Below are 21,318 nucleotides of genomic sequence, written 5' to 3'. Positions count from 1 at the left end.
TATTATACAATTTATTTGCATTATAATTTTTTTCTAAATTTTTGTTATGGATGTTTGCATTGAATTGTATTGTTTTTACTTAATAAAATTTATTTTTAAAAGGTACAGTTTTGGGTCAAGCTGTTATCTTAATTAGAAACCAGATTCCATTTTAGTTTGCATTCACCCACACACACCTAAGAAATACTACTAGACTTGGGTATATCCTTAAGAGATTTATTAGTGCTCCAAATGTATCTATGTACACTGTAAGGCAGAAGTTATTTCTTGGTTTCTTCCTCCTTGGATAGGGTCTTGATGATTTCCTCCTTCTTGGCTTGCAGGCGTTCTTCACGGCGCTTACGAGCTTCCTTGGTCTTGGACCTGCGGGCTTCAGCCTGGTCACTGAAAAACAAAGGCAAGTGAATGGCATAAGAAAAGTAGTTTCACTGAGTTGTACTGATGGTAATGTATTTTGTAGGGAAAATCTGAACCAATTCTAATTTTGTGGAACCTATACCATAAAAGTGAAAAGGAGGCTTTTCATCCATTTGTGGTGAGGCAGGGAATTCTAGGACCTTTCAAAAAGAACCCCTTTCCCCTACTAATATAGGAAAATTCTAGCTAGATTGTAGACTGTAAATAAAAAGGCAAGACACCACCCATGCAGCAGTTTACAATTCTTACCCCCCTCCTCCAAAGACTGACCTGAATATTTCGATGCAACCCTTCCATATTTCCCCATGGAAGATATTTTCCCACTGTTGCCATCCAATTCTAGACAACCAATTTCTACTTTCTGCAGATAATTAACCTGGATGCAACAACGTAATACGACTGCCCAATTCAGGCAGAAGTCAAAAAGCCTAGCAAGAAAAACAGCAGACCTAGTCTGCTAATTGCTCCAAGTGCAGCTCCATGGCAGGGGCAGATGAAAAACAATATAAGAGAGAAACTTTGGTGAAGCTTGTGCTATATGCTGCTAAGTGAACTGGCACACAGGAGATGTAACAGCCTAAGTGCTCCAGTTTCCATTAAGTGCTGCATCCTGCCCACTGTAACTCACCACCAAATTCTTTTGGATCGTGCCCCCAGATTTATAGGAAAAGTCTACACCCACAACCTCCTCTTCTAGAAAAGACTGGGGGACAGACTAGGAAACACAGGGGACTTTAACCGGCTGCAGTATTCTCCTTTTCTTTTTGTTCTGTAGACTGCAGCACCTTCTTAATAAGGCTGATTTTTTAAAAAATAATTTCATTACTGCTATGTCAAGTGTGGTTCTTTGCATTAGCAAGAGACAAAGAGGAGACAAGCCCAAAACCTATTCAAACTTTAAAATGACCCAATAACTTGTCTGATAACACAATGAGAAGATTCTTACGCCAGAAGCTTCTTGCGAGCCTTGTCTGCCTTCAGTTTATGGATGTGCTCCATCAGGATCCGCTTGTTCTTGAACACATTACCTTTCACCTTCAAGTACAAGCTGTGATACCTAAAAAGGTAGTAGATACAGAAAGGACTGAACATACTCCTACAAGTGGTGAACAATAACAATATAATTTACAGAAAAACATCTCCAAATGCATGGAAGGCAACATCCTATGTGGCTGCTTGCGGCCTTCCAAACATGCTAGGTAACAGGCTCAATTGGAAAGAAAAGAGCAAGTTCCCCCACTTCCAAAGCATTTAAACTGTTTCAGTGGTCTAAATATTAACCCTCTTCTCATTGAGAGAAAAAATTGCCACATTACCTGGTTTCATTGTAGACTGGCACTGCCTCTTTCTCCCCCAGCCCAAATGCACTCCCTACCACCATGCCTGCTCCAAATATTATCACCTGTCTTTGGAGCTGCAGTTGGCCAGAAGGAAACATACTAGCTAGAGCAGGGGTCCTCAAACTTTTTGACCAGGGGGCCAGTTGAAAGGTGCTGGTGCCGGGTGCGGGCCGGAAAGGTGGTGCCACTGGTGCGCGCGGGCCGGTGAGGGGGCGGGGCAGCGCGTGCGTGCGTGCTGAAGTGGGAGCTAGGTGCGCAGCAAGGAGCTGGCAGGCGCGCGTGGTGAGGGGAAGGCGAGGCAAGGCAAGCACGCGCCATGAGGCAGGTGCACAAGGCAGCAGTTTGCTCACTTGGAGATAATTTTCTCCGTGCAAGCAAACCGCTGCCTCCTGCGTGCAGGGCAAGGTGGGCAGCGGCAGGCACACACCTGGGCACATGTGCGGCGGGTCAAAATGGGCATGGCAGGCCAGATCTGGCCCCAGGCCGTAGTTTGAGGACCCATGAGCTAGAGGGAAGAACTCCAATACAAAATTCTTGCTGTGACCTTGGACAGTTTCTGAGAAATCACATCAGGGACTCCAGCTTTTCCTCTAGCTAGCCAGTGAGTATCTAACAATGAAAGGATTGCACACTAAGCAACCCTATCTTGGTATCAAGAATGTGAGCCCTACATCACTTTAAATGCAGTTGTCCTCAACCTGATGCTCTTCATTTTGGACTAGAAGTCCATCAGCTCAAGCCAATGTGGCAATTTCACAGATGATGGGATACAGGCTGCCTTAATATCATGCAACTCAACTCTGGAATCCAGCACAATGCTTCTAAACCTTCACTAAACTTGCCTTGTTTGGTTCTCAGTACTGGAAAAACTATGCATCCATGTTCTTCTGGAGTCTTTGTGAAAGAATTAGTCTAATTATTTAGGAGTTAACTCCAAGCATGCTCTAGGTTAGTGGGTTAACTGGTATACATTTGTTTTCCAGACTTACATATGGCGATCAATCTTCTTGGACTCCCTGTATCTGCGAAGGAGACGCCTCAAAATCCTCATCCTTCTCATCCACGTAACTTTCTCAGGCATACGAGCATTGGCTGTACCTTTTCTCTTACCTGAAAAGAAAAGGATGAAGATCTTGAATAGTACAAATCTACTTTCCTTTTAAGCTCAAAGAAATTTGCTGTTCTCCAAAACCTCAAACAGAACTCAGATCATTCAATATCCTGGAGTCACTCCTGCAGGAGGCTTATCTAAAACTGAGACATTCAAAGTATGTAAAATGGCAATATTTACCGATGCCCATGTGCCTGCCCTTACGACGAGCCAATGTGTTTTTCCGGCATCGAGCTCGTGAGTGAACAGTCACTGGTTTGCGGATAATGAGGCCATCTTTGATCAGTTTCCTGATCTGCTGACCTATAAGGCAGGAAAAATGATTATTAGTGATGATAAACTCTTCTAATAAATCTGCAAGTATGGTTTTCACAAGAACATGCACAACTATAGTTACATTCTAATCTGCAATCTCAGTTCCAAACAAACAAGCACAATGCTGGAAAGTCCAAAGAAAATGAAAACAGGGTATATATTTGTGCATTTGATATTTGCTTTGTCTTTAAGCAAAGTGTTTGAAAACTGTCAATTCTTTAGGTGCCTTTTAGAGGGACAAGAGTTCAGGCAAGGAAGCTGTACCTAACAAAATTACAGAATGAGACTCTGCGATGTTGAAACTGATGCACTTACGAGAGTTAGCATTTGCAATTTCATTGGTCTCATTGGGATCCAACCAGACCTTCTTCTTGCCACAGCGCAGGACGCTGGAGGCCAGCCTCTTCTGGAGCCTTAGCATACTGAGGAAGCAAAATATTGTATACTGTTTCAGTAACTCATCAAGGAACAATGAAACTAACCTGATGTACCTAAATTTGGTATACCTAAATAATAAAAACTATACAAGAACATAAGGTAACATGCTAAACCACATTGTTTAGGACCTGTGAAGACCAGTGGGCAGTTACTTTTGAGATTAATCTTTTTCACACCTGCAAATAAGGATTTACTCTATCCCAATAATCTTCTGATAAATTACTACATGCTTGGTTAAGGGGTGTCCTTTGCAGTGCAGGTTTTTACTCCTTCCTGGTACTCCCATCAACCAGCCTTCACTTTTCAGTCACATACACAGCTTCAGGAAGTGTGGACACAGCCTCCAGATACCATGCAGTAAATTCATATTTCATCAACAGCGTATCACTAAAGTATAGCAGCCTAGGTGTGGAATGAGCTTCGCAGACTCATCTAGTACATTGTGTTCTTCATGGCACTTATGAACTTCCTTGGCCTTGGACCCATGGGCTTCAACTCTTATGTTCCCAGGCATTTGTTTTTCAATTTCAGACATGTAAAATCCATTACCATATTTTAATTCTTTGCATTGCTCTTAAATTTTGGGATTTCCACCTATTTTATATTGTAGTCCCCAAGTTTTGAACTTTTGTAGTGTAATGGTGTGATGTATTTTATGGTTTTATTAGTTGTGAACTGCCCAGAGAACTTTAGCTATTGGGTGATAAAGAAATCTATTGAATAAATAGCAGAATATCAAAATGAAACATTAGCATTTTTATAAGCTACCTCAAAGCAACTTATAAAAGAGCTAAAAGCCTAGGAGCTATATACTCTTCCACACCTCTCATTTCCTTTGATAGCTACTTCTTACTATCTCCACACAGACTGATTCCCCCTTTACAATCTTTGTAACAACTTTTTATGTGGACAATTTGAGTCCAGACATGTGCATGAATAAGGCAGAGATGGGGGTGAAGGACACACGTTATTCAAACTTCACCTTTTTTATGAACTTACTAAGTACTCTCTCTTATAGCCACTATCTCCACAATGGGAACAGGGGCCTACCTTTCAGAACTGCTGTCAAGATGAACCAAAACATTAATGACCTTATCCTGTAAGTAAGACTGTTCCCACAAACAGAATACAGTCCCAGGGAAGCGTTATGGCTCCTGAAAACTTCACATGTGACATTTGAATCACAAATCAAAGCTTTTCAAAGACCACTGAAATTTGTTTGCGGTTGCAACAGAAGCCTACTTTAAGCGATTACATTGCTAGTGGAGGATTTCATGTCGAACGCTCCTTCGTATGTAGAGAAAGTATCATGTCAATAAAAAATTGGGGTAAGACTCTTTGCTGAAATGCAAATTTCCTAACATGCACCCCCTACCAGAAGCAAGAAACAAGCCAGCCCATCTGTGAGAACATGGGCTTAAACAGAGCACTGAGATGGCACTGGTTTGACACTCCTCAATATACCAAACTAGCTAGCTGTTTACCCATATGAAAGTTATATACATTATTCAAAGAATGTGCAAAACTTTGAGGAAAAGGTTTGACTTACACCAGCAACTCACACAGATGTTTTTTAAATGATAAACCTATCTTGCTTACAAATTCCACACCTCCTTAACCGGAAGTAAGCCCTGCTGTACTCAAGACTTCTACATGAATGTGTAAAGCAGCCAGTCTTGTCAAATCTTCTGATTGACAAGGGTAAGGAAAATAGGAAGATGTTTTATACATAATAAGACCATTACCCATTTAAGTAATACTGGCAACACTAGCTGGAAGCAGTTTTTCTAGCCCTGCCTCGAAATGCTCAAGTTTTAAGAAAGGCTCCTCTACACCAGGATCTAAAATGCAAAGCTAGCATTTTAAGGCTGAGCTAGAATTAAAGCACAAAATATCTGCAGGGTAACAGGCTGGGGAAGGTTTAGACCGCAAACGGGATGTGAGGAGGAAAACAGCAGTTTAAATACTTAAACGCTAGGATGATGAGGCGAACAGTTAAGTTTTATACGAAATGAATCCCTTTTAAGTGTTTTCCGCTTACAAAACCCGCTGAAACTGCTTCCCCTCCCGGGTTCCTCACGGCAATCACCCCGCGTCTTCAAGCCTTTCCATGAAGAACCCCAACCACGCACAACCCTTTAGTTTCTCCGTTTTACGGGAGCCCCTTCGCAAAAACCGCCTTGGCTTCTCCCCCATCGACCCTCCCCGCCCCTTTCCCCTCTTCAGGCCTTGCCTCCCGCTTCAAGCGCCACTAGGCCGCGTCTCGCTTAGATCTCTCCCGCCTCTCCTCGAATGAATGGCGCCTCTCCTCGAAGTGCTTTTCTTTCCCACCCATCCCTCAGTGACTGCTTTCAGGTATCTGTTTACTTTTACATATAATAACAACCCGTCCTGAAGACTCAAGAGCTCCCCAGCCACCTCCTCACCTCATGGCGGCAGCGCCGACGGCACTGGAAAGAAAGAAAGGCAGGCAGGAAGGGGCGGGCCGCTAACCAACGCGTATTTGAGCTGTACCACTCGGATCCCAGCGCTATCAAGTTCTATCTTCATCAGCTCACCTTTCATTTCCACTAGAACTGAAAAATCCCCCTCACATTAAAGAATTTATGGAAATAACACATGGCACGGCATACCAAACAATCATTTTAAATGAAATATATCTTCCCCAAAGAGCTAAGATTGGTATGTTCCGAAACGTCATTGCGCCTGCGCATATTTCAGGTCGTGTCGTCACGTGTCAGGTTTTTCCGGAAGATCTACGCCTGGGTCTAAAACGTATTGCAGGCTTTGCGCATGTCCAGAAGTGCAGAAGTGTGCGTATAATGTTCTTACGGTCTTGCTGTGTAATTCGTACAGTTAAATAAATAAAAGTTTTGCAGTTTTGTGAGACCGCTTTCCCCCGACAGAAATCAATGGAGAAATCCAAGATTTAACATAGCTGTGATTGTAAACTTCTGTCTGTTCCTCACCCCAGCTAAAACAAATTAGCTGTAACTAAGCCTCTTTATGATTCATGTTTTAATTTGCTTGGGAAAATGTTTTAAAATTGTAACGCTAAAAAAATCATATAGCCCTGCAATTATCAGCACCAATACGGTCCACCATCCCGTATTCTTGGTTGGAATATCCTGCATGTAGTTTACAGTTGATACTACAGAGAGATCTGGGACTGGTTTAGATTTCCACCCAAAATTACCAAATATAAAGCACCCCAGATCGCAGTAAAGGTTAATCTATTTAAATTATGCCTTCAAATCCTCTTCAAGCAATTTCAGAACTCACTTGTTCGCAAAAGCTTAGTTCTTAATCGACATGCACGGTAACGCATTGTGCTTTCAAAAGTCTACTTAAAATGAAAAAGATTGGACCTGAATTGAAGGAACAGAAAACCTTCACTTTACTGCTGTTCTTGGTTAGGATGAAGTGGGCAACGCTGCTGCTCGGTGGTACGATATTAAAATGCTACGTTTCTCTAACGTTTTATGAAGACGAGTTTCACTGAGAACAGAAACAAAAATGGTGTCTAAGATGAACTCGCAAGTCACGCCCCGTTGTGTGACTCTACATTTAGAAGTCTTTGGTTAAATTGGCTTGCTACCGTGCACGCACAAGTCCGAACTTGTCTTTAAAAACAGCGCTTGCGCAGTATGTGGCCTGTTGCAGTAAGAACTGTGTCATGTGAGAACTTGAATGTTTCCACTGGGGTAGTTGCAGTTGTTGACTGGCGGGGAGGGGATCTGGTGGGTTGTGGGATGGTGACATTATGAGTGCATGTAATAAGTCTCTCAGAATACACTGCTTCGGCATACAAGGGCTACTGGCAGGATAAAATGGGTGGGGGACCATATGTCATGCTGAATTCCTTGGAAAAGATGATGGGGGAGACAAGTTTTAAGGTTACAGATGAATGTAAGTAGTTACAGGCTAATCTTTAATGTGTGTTTTTCAGAGGCCAACAAACATTTTCAGAGAAATAAGCTTAAAATTGCATTCCTAAGGAGAAAAAAAGCTTATGTGCATAGTATATATTATATTTATATTCCACTTTTTTCTGCAGGTAGCCTGAAGCAGCTCACATAACACTCCTCTGTTTTATCCTTAAAACAACCATCTGAGGTGGTTCAGGCTGAACGTCAGAGACTGACTCAGAGTCACCCAGCGAGCTTCATGGCTGAGTGGAGACTGAACCTAGATATCCTGAGTCCCAGTCTAGCACTCTAACCACTACATCACACTGACGGCACAGATGTATATTGTAACCTACCTTGCTACTTGCTTTTACTGTTCTCTTTTCCTTCTGTTTTCCTAATGGTACTCTTGTGGACTAGATCTATCTAAAAGAATGCTTCCCACTTGGCGACAAGTAGGAAGGTGTAGGGCTGTTTGCAGCATTTGAGTCTCTTCTGCTTTTAAATACTGATCAATGATCAGACCATTCATACGTTTTATTTATTATATTATTACATTTATATGCCACAGCCATAGCCAGCAAGGCTTAAAAACTGCTTAAAACAGAACATGCTTTGCATGATATGAAAACCTGGGCTACTGGGGGTTTGAGGTGCTAAATAACCCAGCAGTTAACCCATGGTTTGTTGTTGGGTTACCACTGGGTTATTATGTGCAAACCAACTCTATTCACTACACTGTATTGATTTAAAACATTATGGAAACATAATCGAGCTGTACTTGTCATATTGCTTTTATCCAGAAACTTAGCAAAACCCTAGCCAATGCATGTTTCAGAAAGGAAGGCAGAAAACAGGTAGTTGAAGTTGTATGAAGAACAGGCAAGGGAAAGAAGTATTTAAATTATTGCAAAGATTTTTGCTGGTTTTATGTGTTGAAACAATACTTTGATGTTCTCCCAACATCTGTGTTCTAGCATTCTATTGGCCTGAAAGAACATAATCCAGAAGTGGAGCCTCCCAAGATAGGCCTCAAGATGAAAATCAAATGCCTGGTTGCCCTCTGAGGCTTGAAGTCCTTACATGTGAATTGTGTAGGGATGGTTTAAATCAAATCACTGTTGCCAGATGTCAGGAGATTAAATTAGGGACTCTAGAGGCTCCTTTTCATTTCCATTCTCACTAGTTGAAGGTTCATTTTGAGGTGTGCTGTTCCATGCTAGTAATCCCTTAAGGATCTACACTAGCAATTTGCAGTGAGGGCAACACCATACAAACTACAGAAACCATGTGTGAACTATTGCCTTCAACAACACAGGGCAATAGATTTCCCATGTGTATTAAGTATAATTACACGTTGCAATTCTTTCAAGATTCCCTGTTTCCATTATACACCTACTGTAGTTTTCTTTCTAACTTGAAGCTCCCTATTCAGCTTATTTTGCCCTTTCATCCTTGCTGTTCTTTCATTGCAACCACTTCTTGGGTACTTGGACCCTTGGGAGAGAATGGTTGCTTGTAAAGGAACCAATGAGAGGAATGAAATTCTGGAAGCAACAAAACAAGCCAGATTTCTTCTCTGAGAAAATCTGATGCAGACAATTACAAAGAATGGAAACTGGTACAGGCACATATGCACTTATATTCCACAGAATGAGATAAGCTCCCTGGAGAGTAATTGAAGCTTCATAAAACCACAAGATAAATATTTATTAGAATCAGTTCAATGCTAATTGACCATATTTCAGTGTAAGCAAAAGCAGCTTCATAAAGGATCCAAAACCCAAAAGCAGACCATCAGGCTACTCAATTCTAATACACACTTTCTCCTTGATTAATTGGCAATGGAGCTAAAGTCTCGCATACCTCCTTTGAAATCTTCAGATCTTCGATTTGCACAAACTTGGATTTAGCAAAATTTCTGTTAATGTTGAAAGTGGCTAAGTTGTCTTGCAAGTATCTAACCTGTGCATAGGTACTTCACAAAGTTCTTTTTTTGGAACTAGTTCAAGGATGTAGTTTTATGACCTGCAGGCCAGATCTGGTCCTCTACCACTCCCTGTATGGCTTGTTAGCCTGTAATGAACCATGCCCATTAGGTAATGAGCTGGCCTGCAGGGAAAGTACACCAGAACAGTGACAGCCCCCCCCCCCCCCCACACACACACAAAAAAAAGGCCAAGATTGTTGATTTACCTTTATTGGCAGCAGCAAAAAGCTAATCCCAGTTTGGGCCCATGGAGGGGTGATCTTCCCCAGCAACCCCAAAACAGTCCATCCCTGTACATGTGTGTGTGTGCGCGCACACACTATTAGCAGTTTCGGAGTACTAGTCACAGTCACTGTTGTAGTGTAGCATTTACCAGTCCTAAAGCAGCTAGGATTCCTTGTTGCAATGTAGCTATTAGAAAACAAGTGGGTTTGAAGAAAAGGCCTTGGCTTCCTTACTCCTACAGTTGACACCAGATCAGTCAATTCCCTGAATGTGTGTGTCTGTGCCAGGGGTTTCAAAACTTTTGCACCTTGTGGGCACATCTGGAAGTTTCCTGTGGATGCCATCACAAAATGACTCCCGTTCTGGATGTGGCTAGCCACTTAACAGCTGCAGTCAGGGCTTGGCTAGTCAAAAGTGGGCTAAAGAGATGAAAAGAAAACAAGCAGCATGGCTAGAGGCTATGGATGGGGCACTAAAAGAAGACAACGGGGTACAAGAAATAGAAGAGTACAGCAAGATGCTAGGACTGCTTGGGACCATAATACTTGATGGAATTCCTCTCCCACTTGCACTCTATCCAGGTATGGCACTCAATATCTGAATGCTATCTCCAAGGAAGGCTTAAGTTGGTGGCAACAAGGTGGAAGGACCTTCTCTGTGGCAACCCCCCAGATATGGAATACACTCCCCACTTGAGGCTCACCTGAGACCAACGCTTCTTTATCTCATTTCTAAATCACCCCATAGCTGAAGCTCTCCGTGCACTTTATAACAATGCATAATAACAAAACAATACCAACAGAGAACAAATATCATAAAATCAAAGCAGCATTAAAACACATTTTAAACAGTAAAACTTAGGGTAAAATGATTTTGTCAAAAGAAAAAAACAATTGGGATAGGTAATCTCTTCAAGCCCCTGGGTGGCTGAGTAAATCTTTAAAAGCCTAGGCATAAAGAGCAGTCTTACGCTGGTGCCGAAAACATAAGTTCAGCACCAACCAGGCTGTAGTGGAGAGGTTGTTCCATAGATGGGGGACCCATCACAGAGAAAGCCCTTCCCCTTGTTGCCATCTTCTGAGCCTCCCTCAGCATAGTGTCCAAGAAGATTGCTGTTGTAGGAGATACGTCAACCAGTTTTGTGGTCCCAAGCTGTACAATGCTTTGTAAGTTAAAACCAGCACCTTGATACTGGATCCAGACACAGGCAGCCCATGCAAGTGGGCCAGAATTGGTCATAAGTGTTTGGACCTACAGGTCCCAGTTACTAATCTGACTGCTGCAGTTTGCACAAGCTATCGAACCATCTTCAAGGTCAGCCCTACATAGAGTGTATTGCAGTAATCTAATATCCTTTCAATCCCAAGACATTTAATAATTTTAATTAGCAGGCAGAGTGGGCTATGTCAGCAGTTCTAACACAGCCGTTGTAGTAGTGTATCGTCATAGTTTAAATTGTTTAAAATTCAATTTTTAGATTTCTTCAGTAAAATGTATAGTATTTTTCTTGTCTTAAGGTCCTTTTTAAGATCGTCACCCCAATAGTTTTCATTGATCCATGGAACAATATGTGGTTGCTGGAAAATTATTATTTCTTCAATTTTTTCAGCCATATAGCTGAAGCTCTCACAGACACCTACAAACTAACTGGGGGGAAACAACCAGTTATACAAATCAAGAAGAACATTTAAAATATTTTTAAAACAACAGAAGATCAGTATTTCAAAAAGCTAAAACCAAGAATTGTAAAATGTTGCAGCACACATTTTAAAAATAAAGTAAGCAGCAGTTTTAAAAGGAGCTGGAAAAAATGCCTGATGCCAGAAAATCAACCAAAGAGGCACCAGCTGAAACTCTCTCCATAATTTGGAGATTACCACAGAAAAGACCTGCTCATTTGTAGCCATCCGCCAAATCTCAGATGTGGGAGCAAGGCCTCAGGTGACTTATCTTGGGCCACATGCAGGAACATCCAGGAGGAGGCAGTCCTATGTCATGAAGGACTTTCCAGTTAACACCCGTACTTTGAACTGGTCTGGAAACAAAATGGGAAACAGAGAAGATAGTACCATGCTGGTATAATATGCTCACAACACCCAGTTCCAACCAGTACCATGGCTGCCATATTTTGTACAAGCTGAAGTTTCTGCACAGACAATGCTTTGCATTAATCCACAAGGTTATCAGGGAAGGGGTTACGGAAGCCAGGCTGCTGCTGTCCAGGTAAAGTTGTAGCTGAAATGCAAGAGTAAGCTGATAAAAAGCTCCCTGAGCCGCAGAAGAGGTGACAAAGCTGTATCTCTAAGCACTCCAGAACTATAGATTTTATTCTTTAGGCGTAGGTACCACCCCTTCCAGGAAAAATTCAACACCACTCACTTGGACAGTTGAAACACCAACAGTGATTAGGGTGACTAAGTAAGTGATTAAGTTTCTGTGCCAAAGACCGGCTAAACCCTGATTGAAATGGATCTGAATAATCCGTTTCATCCAAGAGTAAATGGGTCTGCTTGGCCAATTCATCCACCCTGCCCTTTGTGAGGGCAGGTTCAGAGGGACCTGAGGGATCAGACAATTCTTTAGACAATTCTTCAGAGGGATCAGACAATTCTTTAGTGAGGGTGGCAAGCAGTGATCTGAGTTTTCCAGAGAAATTTTCAGTGGTCTACATAATGAGTTCCACCATATTTTTTGTAGTATCCTCTGGTATGCCTTGTATTTTTTCAGGGCAGTTTCTATATGTTAAATGGTTATTTATTCTTGTTTTATTTTTAACCTGCTTACGAAGTTTTTATTTACCAACTGCCTTCCTTACTACAGTGTTTCCAATGTAGTGATGCCACATGCTAGTCTTCCTGTGTTTGGCGTTATGACTTGGCTCAAAGTAATCACTAATGCTAGATAAGTAATGAATCTTATGCAAACATTTCTAACTTCCTGAACTCAAGAGAAGAAATTAGAGGCTATTCTGAGGAAAGAGAAACAAATAGTAATCACAGTCTTAGTGTCAGACTCAGTTTGCCTCAGAATCTAGCAGTAGAGGGCAAATATGCTGTGGATAGGTCTGGTCCAGACCTAGCCTGGAGTCAACTGTATGGTGCACAGGAAGGGCATGTCATACCTCATTTCCCAAGGGCAACTAAGCACGCAGGTTTATCCATGCTTGCCTTAAAAGAATAGCTTATAGAATATCATATACTTTATCCCAAGGGGCGGCATAGAAATGTTATAATCATCATCATCATCATCATCATCATCATCCCATCTAACATGATTGATTGAAGTACAGTAACCCAGACAGTTGTGGATAAACAGATGTAAAAACATTTTCCAGAAAATAATTTTGGAAAAAGTTCCACCCCATTTTGAGCATAGGGTTGGACCCAGTGGCTTTCTTGGCCACTTCCAACTCTACTATTCCATGATTCTGTATCACTGATGGTATATGATGTCGACTTCCCTAAGAAAAGTGCCAGTGTTGTGTTCCTGTGAACTCAGGCTCTGCTTCATCAGGGGTGTTTACTCAGAACCTGCTGCATTCAGTGGCCTTTTTTCTGCCTAGTATGGCAGAAAACGGATTAGTTTAGGACTGCAAACTTACTGCAACTAACAATACTTGGGTCATGTTAACTAATATGAAACAGAGCAAAACAAAGGATAAATTGGGAGAGCAGATCTCTAAGAAGGAAACAAAACAGTTTTCAAGCCAAATGTTCTTACCTTGGAGTGGGAAAGCTGTCATTAAAGGGGAAAAAGAAAGGAGAAGAGAATGTAGTTTGTGGACATTTCTAAGAAAGAAATATTCTAGACTATTAAAATGTAAATGCTTGGCTTTTTCCAGCAAGCATTTTTGCTTCTTTTGCTAGTGTGGGATTAAGAGAGTGTGAGAAGGAACTGTAATATGCAAGAGAAGCAGGTGTGTTCACCAAAAGAAGAAAGAAGCAGTGGTAGTGGTAGAGGCTATGCCTTTTGGCTTTGAATGTGGTGACTTCAACACTGCATGGCAAAAGTGGCCATCTAGGGAAGAAAGCAGAAGTGGGACAGGAAAGCAGCCATTCCTAACCTGGTACCCCCCAGATGGGATTCTAGTTCAACACATCTGCAGGGCACCAAGTTGGCAAAAACTAAAGCAAAGAAAGAAGTGTGTATAGAGAAGAATGGACCCGGGAAATAACCTGGACTGGACCTCTCTGTATAAATTCAAATGAAACAAAGTTCATATAAAAAGTGAGCACCCCTTATGTTCTTGATCTGCAAACTCTTAGCAAAAAGCATTAGTAAATATATATACACACACCCACACACCCTACTAATACTGTAGGGGGGTGTATAACTAACCCTACAATATTAGTGTGTTGAAGACATTTGTGCCATATACTCGGGGCTGCTCTCCTTTACTGGATTGTGAGAAATGTCCACATATCCCACTTCCACCAGCCAATTGTACAAATGGGCAGCCCTTCCTCAACCACCTCATCTTGCAATGGGCAAAGAAGCCTTTTGCCACTCAGCTTGAAAATGCAAAGGGTGAGGAACTGAGGTGAATCCATTCTGAGTATGCTTTCTCTGGATCATTTTGCATGACGGTATGGAATTCATTGCAGCGATGCACAAGAAGAGCTGGAGGGGGGCGGGGAGATTTGGTCGGGAGCAAAATGGGAGCATGCCTCTTTCCCCAGCCGGCTCCACGGAGGGTGGCTGTGGGCTGGAAGGACCATGTAACGTGTAGGAGAGGGAGCCATCCTGCTGGGTGGGCAGCCGAGCAGCTCGCTCTGCGTTCCTTCCGTTCTGTCTCCCTGCCTGTCAGCAGCAGGTGGATCCCGTTGGGGTCTCCGCTGGAGGCTGGCTTGATGGAGGCCACTCTAGGAGCCTCCATCTTCCGCCTCCCCCTGGTCTCCTTTCCCCTCCCTGCCATCTGCTCAGCCCCACCGGGCCTCAGGCCACGCCCACCCCTTCCTCCTTCCCTGGGGAGCCGAAGACAGCAGCCAGCCCTTGCCAGTTGCCGGGAAGCCGCTCGAAGGCGATGCCCTCTGATTGGAACGCTTGGCTCATCCATCACGGCGGCGGCGCGCGCGTAGGGCGCCTGCTTGCGCATCGTGTCTACCAGGAGTGGGCAGGAGGGGCCATGCCGAGGCTCCGGGATTAGGGAGGAGGTTGGTTGGCTGGGCTTCTTGGCAGGCAAAAGGCGCGCCCAACCATCTCCGCTGCCTTCACCATGAGTCCGGCGTGAGCGCAGCCGACGGCACGGGCATCTCCATGGTGCAGGACGGCGGCATGTCACGCACACCTTACAGCTCCAGCCAAGACATTCAGATGGAAGTCTTAGACAATCCTGGCCTGCAAGTGAGTACCAGCGAGCTCGATCCGTTGTCGATCGGGTTGTCTCCTTCCAGCCCGCTCGGTGGAGGACTTCTTGGGCTGGGTTCGGGGAACTTTGGACGCGGAAGAGAGGAGAGGAAATGAGCAACCTGGCGAGAGAGAGAGGGCAGCGGCGGCGGACTAAATAGATGCATGGACGCAATCGGGCATCCTTTCGAGGCATGAGCTGATCCTGCCCCGTTCCTCATTAAATTATTTCCCCTGGGTGTTTTCCGCACGTAATTGAGGCTGTGATGCTGTCCAGGCGGGGAGAGGGGGTGGAGTAGCTTTCTCGTCCCTTGGATCCTCCCTTCTGCCTTTGATCTTGAACAGCCAGCCACCATATAGGCAGGCACCTTGGGTGGGTGGGTGCGTGGAACTGGAGGGAGATGCGGAATTCATGGAACTGGAAGAAGAGAGAGAGGTGGTGGAGGCTTTTAAGGGGGCTTGATCTAGCGGCCACACCGATGCTCGAGGACTGTGGCTTGCAGATCCCTTCTCTCCGCTACTGGAATCTGGTTAAGTTAGCCGGCTCTCGTGTGACTTCCACTTTCAGGAGGGCCCAGTTAGTAAAAGTGAAGGTGCGTCTGTTTCCCCTCATGCTGTTGCTGCTGTGCCTTTCCAGGCAAGCCAGTGGGATGAACCAGTGCCGGCCCATCCAGCCATCCACACGTGCAAGCCAACTAGAAGCCCAGACCCCAGGGAGGACTTATGGCTGTAACCTGTGCCTGTCTGGAAGGGAACGAGGAGACTGCACCACCCCAATGGGCATCATAGCCCCTGAGCTCTGTTCCTGACTCAGGAAAGAGATTAGAGGCTGAAGCATCTTTGGGGGTGAAGGAAAGAGGCTATCTGTCTTCTGCCAGACTTGATTTTTGTCTCCCGTGGCTTAGATGGTAGCCTGGATTGTCGTCTTTGGATTCCTCTTGTCTGGGAATCTGGAGCAATGGTTCAAGCAGTCTCGATGGCTTCCCCAGATTCTGTATGAGAGGGACTTTTATGAGCTCCAAGGAGAGATTGGGGTGCATCATCTCTTGAGGAAAGTTGTTCTGAGTAAATACAGATATACAGAAACTTCTTGTCCACCTCAGCTTTTCCAGCTACCACAGCCAATAGACAATGGATGAATATATTTAAACATTTCAGAAGGGATTGGCAAGGCAGGAAGGGTCAAAGAGTCCATGACGACTCTATGTAGGGTAGAATACCTAGGGGGACAGCTCTAGAGGTAAGGGCCAGCCTATTTCACGTTTGTCTATGCTAGTTGCTTTGTTTTAACTAGAATCCCAATTGTCCTCATGTGAGCAAGTTGTAGGCCAGTTTCTCACCTGCTCTTGGATGTTACTGGACAGGTTTGCGCTGTCCAGCTGGAGAGCAGCCACTTGGCCAGCATATCTTGGTAGCATCTGGCCCATGTACAAGAGATAGACATGGAAGGTGTGGAGGGCTGCCTGTGTTTGAAGGAAACCTTTTGCAAGAAAAAGATGGAGAAGGGGGAGGAAAAAAGGTTGAAGCATTGACCTGGCTAGAGAGCATATTCAGCAGCTCTTTTATGCATTGAAAAATGCATCATGGAGCCGTGTTGAGCAGTCCTGAATGTTTGTTTGTATACTGTATGTAGTCATAGTGGCTCCCAAGACAGTATATAGCAATATAAGCAAAAATGAGGGGCTTGTTTGTGTGTGGATGCATGTTCTGCACTTTCTGACTCAAACTTCTTTGTTCCATCATCCCCAACTACAAGATGGCAATCTCACTGCTTCCCTTGCTTGTGGTGGTTCTCATCTTTTGTTTGCTTGAGAATTTATGAAGTGTCTTGATGGAACAGACTCAAGGCCAGCTCTGACAGCTTTTTTTTTTTTTTTTTTTTTTTTTTTTGCAAGGATCCCAAGAAGTAATAGGCACTAGATGGTCTACTAAAAATGGACAGAGCAAATGAAAAAATCATCCACTATTCATGTACTGTCTAGTGTGTGGAGGACTGCTCTTGGCTGGATACAGGAGAGAGTGGGAATTTATCTTATGAGTCTGACTGAGAAGGGATGAAGGTTGCTATTCTGTGGGGGAACATAGATGGGGCTGGAGTTTTGGGGGTTTTTTTACACTGTTAGTCAAGCTAGAGTGATAAATTCCAAGGGTAAGCAGGAATGAGCTAGAGGCAGAATCCTAGTCCAGATTATTCTGTTTAATTTATTTTAGGAAGTGTGGGAGATACTAAATGTCAGTGCCTCTGACGAACAAGTCTTGACAGCAGGAGAAAACCAATCCGGTGAGACCACAGGTGAGAGAGATCGTGGAGCTAACTAGGCTGTTTCTGCTTTGGGGCATTTGAATAATAATAGAATCAGTGGGTGCCAGTGGCAGACTATACCAAGCGAGGTAGAAAATGCTTGATTACACAGGCCTGTTGATATGATCTGAGGGAGCCAGGAAACATCAGGTTACTCAGGCTTTTGATGAGCTTTAAAAGAGTGGTGGAAAATCCCACTTTAAAGGTTGATCTCAGAGGAGGCAAACAGGGTAGGTTAGGTGTTAGATAAGAGAGTTGTAGCTAAACTCTACTGCTCTGTTTCAGAGGGAATACCAGGCTGTAGTCATGAAAAAAGCTATCTTAGATCCACTTCAGAATATGGACCAGTTAAGGATCACATAATCCCTTGGTGTGTTATTGGAAAATATGATCCCTAACTCATCCATTCTAACTCTGCCGGTTGTCCTTCAGCTCTAGCAATTTCCCACTTCATCCTAAACCCAGAAAGAGCATGCAAAATTCACTGTGTGGAGTGGGGGTGATGGGTGGAATATCAGGAGCATGTCCACCCTTTCCTACAAGCATTTCCTTTGTCACTGTTCTTCGTGGCCCCCCAGGTGGTAGATCCCAACTGCTTGCTGCAGCAAAGAATGACTCACGTGCCTTAATTAGAACAAGGGGGAGGAAAAGCCTAAAAATACCAACTTCAGCTCTGCCTCCTTGCCTTGCCCTGCCTGGCCTTAGAACCACGAGAACCACGTCTGCGGGGGTCTGGTAGCAACTGGCTTCTCGTCGGGCAGCTGTCCCTCTCCCTCTCCCCAGACATGCTTGGGAAGTGTCTGGTTCATTCCAGGCCCGCCCTTCCTCCCTCTGGCAATCTCTCTCTCAACACGCCCAGCACAGAAGGGCCTGGATTTTTCTGGGAACTTCTGCAGGGGACTGTCCTGCTGCAAAAAGACAGTCATCCATGAGGCATGGAGGGGGGTGTGATTTTTAGAAGCAGGTGAAAGAATGAAGCTATTTAATCTATTTCCCTCATCTTAAAAAGGAACCTTGTGATGCTTGCATTTCTTTCTAAATAAATAGAGGCGAGTTGGAACCAGTGGGGATGGGAGTCAAATTAGCAGAGAAGGAAGCATGGCTTTGTGGATCCACTGCAAAAGTCTGGCATGCAGTTTTGCACTTGGGGGGAGGGGAGGCCCTCATCTACCCCCCCCCCCCGCACTTTGAATCCATGTTCCTCTCCTCCTTTGCTGACTTCACAGTCATCTTCCCTATTGCCAGTGAATATGGCACTAGTGACCCAACCATCTTTTCTATCTAACATCTGGGAAAATATCCCAGAATCTTGTTTTCCCCAAGGCTACTCAGCGATTTTGTGGTTGAACTGAGATTTAAAGTGGGATTCGGCAGTTTGCTGCTCATGTTCTTCATCCTTGGCCTACAATAGCTCTGGGACGTGAGAATAGGAAAGCACTGGACTGCTGCAGCCCTGTCCTACCTAGAGGGAGACATCACAGGACAGAAGAGACAGGAACCTCTTTCGGCAACAGCAGTTGTAGCCTTTCTCAAAGGGGGCACTGTAACGAATGAACAAGGAACTGCTGTATTCAACCATCAGCAGTTATTGGCTAATAACTATAGAAATAGGCTTTTTTCTGATATTATAGAAAATACAGAAACATAGAGAAAAGCAAGTCAGAAGGGGTCTCCTGGGCCATCTAGTCTGACCCCCAGCTCCAGCCGTCTCCGTCCATGTAATTCCCAACATGTGGTTGTCCAATATTTCCTTGCACACCCTAAACATAGGCTTCCCTGCACAGTGCTTCTTAAAAATAAGGTGTTTCTTCACTTCTTACTAAAGGTTTAATGTGTTGCTGGGCTGCAACTTGTTGAACGGTGGTGGCAGGCGTGCAGATGTTGCACTCAGCCGTAGGTGCTCACCTGTTTGTGTCTTGTACATATGCACTGAGGGAACAGTCAACTGAGCATGAAAAGAAGCAAAGAGAGAAGGGCATCCGTAGTGTGCAAGCCACAGGGATGTATTTGCAGCCTCTGGGAAACATGGAGTTCGCTTCACCTGTGGGCATGGCATGACATCTGGGCTCTTGTGCTTTGCGTGTGCAAAGATAGAGGTTTGCCCTGCAGCCGAATGTAAGAAGGCTTAGGAAAATTGAGGGGTGGGGGGAATTTTAATATACATGTTAAAAAATATTTAAAAGCCCGCTCCTCCCATTTTCCAGGTCTTCACGTCTCTGTATGTATGTGTGCATGCACAGACCAATGTACAGTGCTGCAGGATCATTGAATGGATTATTCCGTATACATTTCTTTCTGTTTTTAAATAGAAGCACATGTGCGCTCTTAGTTACATAGGAATGTAATGAATGTTGAGGGGCATTCTGGAACCAATTCTGTTATTTCAAATTTGCTTGTAAAATTGTAAATTTACATTCTCCTAGTAGGCTCCTGGGTAAGAATGCTGCTGTGTTCAGAGCTTTACAAAATGCCATTGGTAACATGTGCAAATTTGAAACTTAACATTATTGCTTTAACATTCATCAACAAGTCACAGACATTTAAGTGTTGTAAAGATTTTGGAAATTTAATCTCAGAAACAAAATCTGATTTTTTTTAGAAACTCTGTGTCCTCTCACCTACCTCCCTTCTCTGCCTGCTCTGCTTAGCTCTTTCTGGCTCTGGCCCTCCCTTAGTACTATTTTCTTTTTGATCCAGTGGTACCACATTAATTGCTTTATGGGTATTGTGTTCATTGATGTTTGAAAGAATGTGACCTAATCTGTACATAATGGCTGGTTCATATAATGGAACAACACACTGTAGCTTCAACTCAATAGCTTCCTCAGGTCCTCGATTTTCAGGGCACTGTTTGATTTGTCCTACTCCTTTTAGCAGCCATGTCTCTTGATCAGCCTCTCTCATTCCCCTATCTCTGTCTCCCTCCTTCCATCTCATAGAGTGCTTCCCAATCATAATGACGATAAAGTATCTTTGGAGCCCTTTCTGCGAGATTGCTTCATTCTTGCTTCAGTCCATTTACAATGGTCCAGGTGGTCTTTCTTCAGGCTCTTTCCTTTCAGTCCAGAGTGGATGCTGCACTTTTCCTTCAATCTCCATGCCTCTGGATTCCTTCCTTATCTCCTTCACCCAACCTCAGCCATCCTCTGTAGGAGGTTTAATCCCAGCTAAACCAAAATGTTTGCAGACATAGTACCAGCTCAGCCAATCCATGCTTGACATTCCACTGTCACAAGTGCAGTCCAATATGGATCTGAGTTTTACTGCATTTTCAATTCTTGCAACATGTTGTTTTGGCTGCTATGGCAAATATGCAACTGAGTTTTGTTTTGCTCTTGGTCGGTGGTGTACAAAGTTTTTATTTAGTTATATATTTCATAGACTTTGGCTCTCATATCAGAGGAGACACACATTAGCTTAACCGTTCTTGACTTGTGTGAAGCAAAGCTATTTACATGACAGGACAGGGTAGGTTATTTGATTCATGGTGGGGAGGCGGAGCACATACAGTTACTGAAGACTGTTTAACCTTCGTGTAACCCATCCTCACCAGGTTCACATGACATGACCTCCACTGGGGTTGGGTAAACAACCTGGCATCCACTGGCAGTGCGTCAGTCTGTTTGCATGTACATAGAGAAATCTCTATCTCTGTGGGCTTGTGTATGTACACTCATACACAGATGTGTACACAACAGTGGCGGTAAATTAGTTGGTCTTTGTGTATTCTGTTCATAGTTGTTTGTAAGAGTGTGACTTGATCCACACGCAGCAAGCTGGTTCATGACTGAACACTTCTGTGCACTGTAGTGAGTCCTAGTGGCAAGATCTGAATATTTCCTGCCTAACTAACTTGTCATACCATGTGAACCCGAGTGGCTGGGGTTGTGTGAGGGTTAAACAAGCCCCACATAGCCCATGGGCTG

At 43.9% G+C, this 21,318-nt stretch overlaps 1 protein-coding gene across 1 annotated transcript; it reads right to left on the bottom strand.

Annotated features, from left to right (window-relative positions):
- Nucleotides 1-202: 202 nt before the first annotated feature.
- Nucleotides 203-6,128, bottom strand: RPL19 (ribosomal protein L19). Its single transcript, XM_044447122.1, has 6 exons — nt 6,048-6,128; nt 3,499-3,605; nt 3,049-3,171; nt 2,747-2,867; nt 1,364-1,474; nt 203-384 (listed from the first exon to the last, which is right to left on the bottom strand). Exons 1-6 carry the CDS (start codon nt 6,050-6,052, stop codon nt 261-263), a joined length of 591 nt encoding a protein of 196 aa, XP_044303057.1. The 5' UTR covers nt 6,053-6,128; the 3' UTR covers nt 203-260.
- Nucleotides 6,129-21,318: the final 15,190 nt, after the last annotated feature.

The sequence above is a fragment of the Varanus komodoensis genome, unplaced genomic scaffold (assembly GCF_004798865.1).
Source record: "Varanus komodoensis strain SLA01 unplaced genomic scaffold, ASM479886v1 scaffold50, whole genome shotgun sequence".
NCBI lineage: Eukaryota > Metazoa > Chordata > Lepidosauria > Squamata > Varanidae > Varanus > Varanus komodoensis.
Note: the sequence above shows the minus strand (reverse complement) of the source record. Positions and strands in the feature narration are given on the sequence as shown.

What these genes read in the sequence shown, in the direction of transcription:
- RPL19 (XM_044447122.1), bottom strand. An exon ending in AATTGCAAATGCTAACTCTC is followed by an intron (nt 3,172 to 3,498) that starts GTAAGTGCATCA and finishes CCTGCCTTATAG; the next exon opens with GTCAGCAGATCAGGAAACTG. An exon ending in AAGAAGATTGATCGCCATAT is followed by an intron (nt 1,475 to 2,746) that starts GTAAGTCTGGAA and finishes CTACCTTTTTAG; the next exon opens with GTATCACAGCTTGTACTTGA.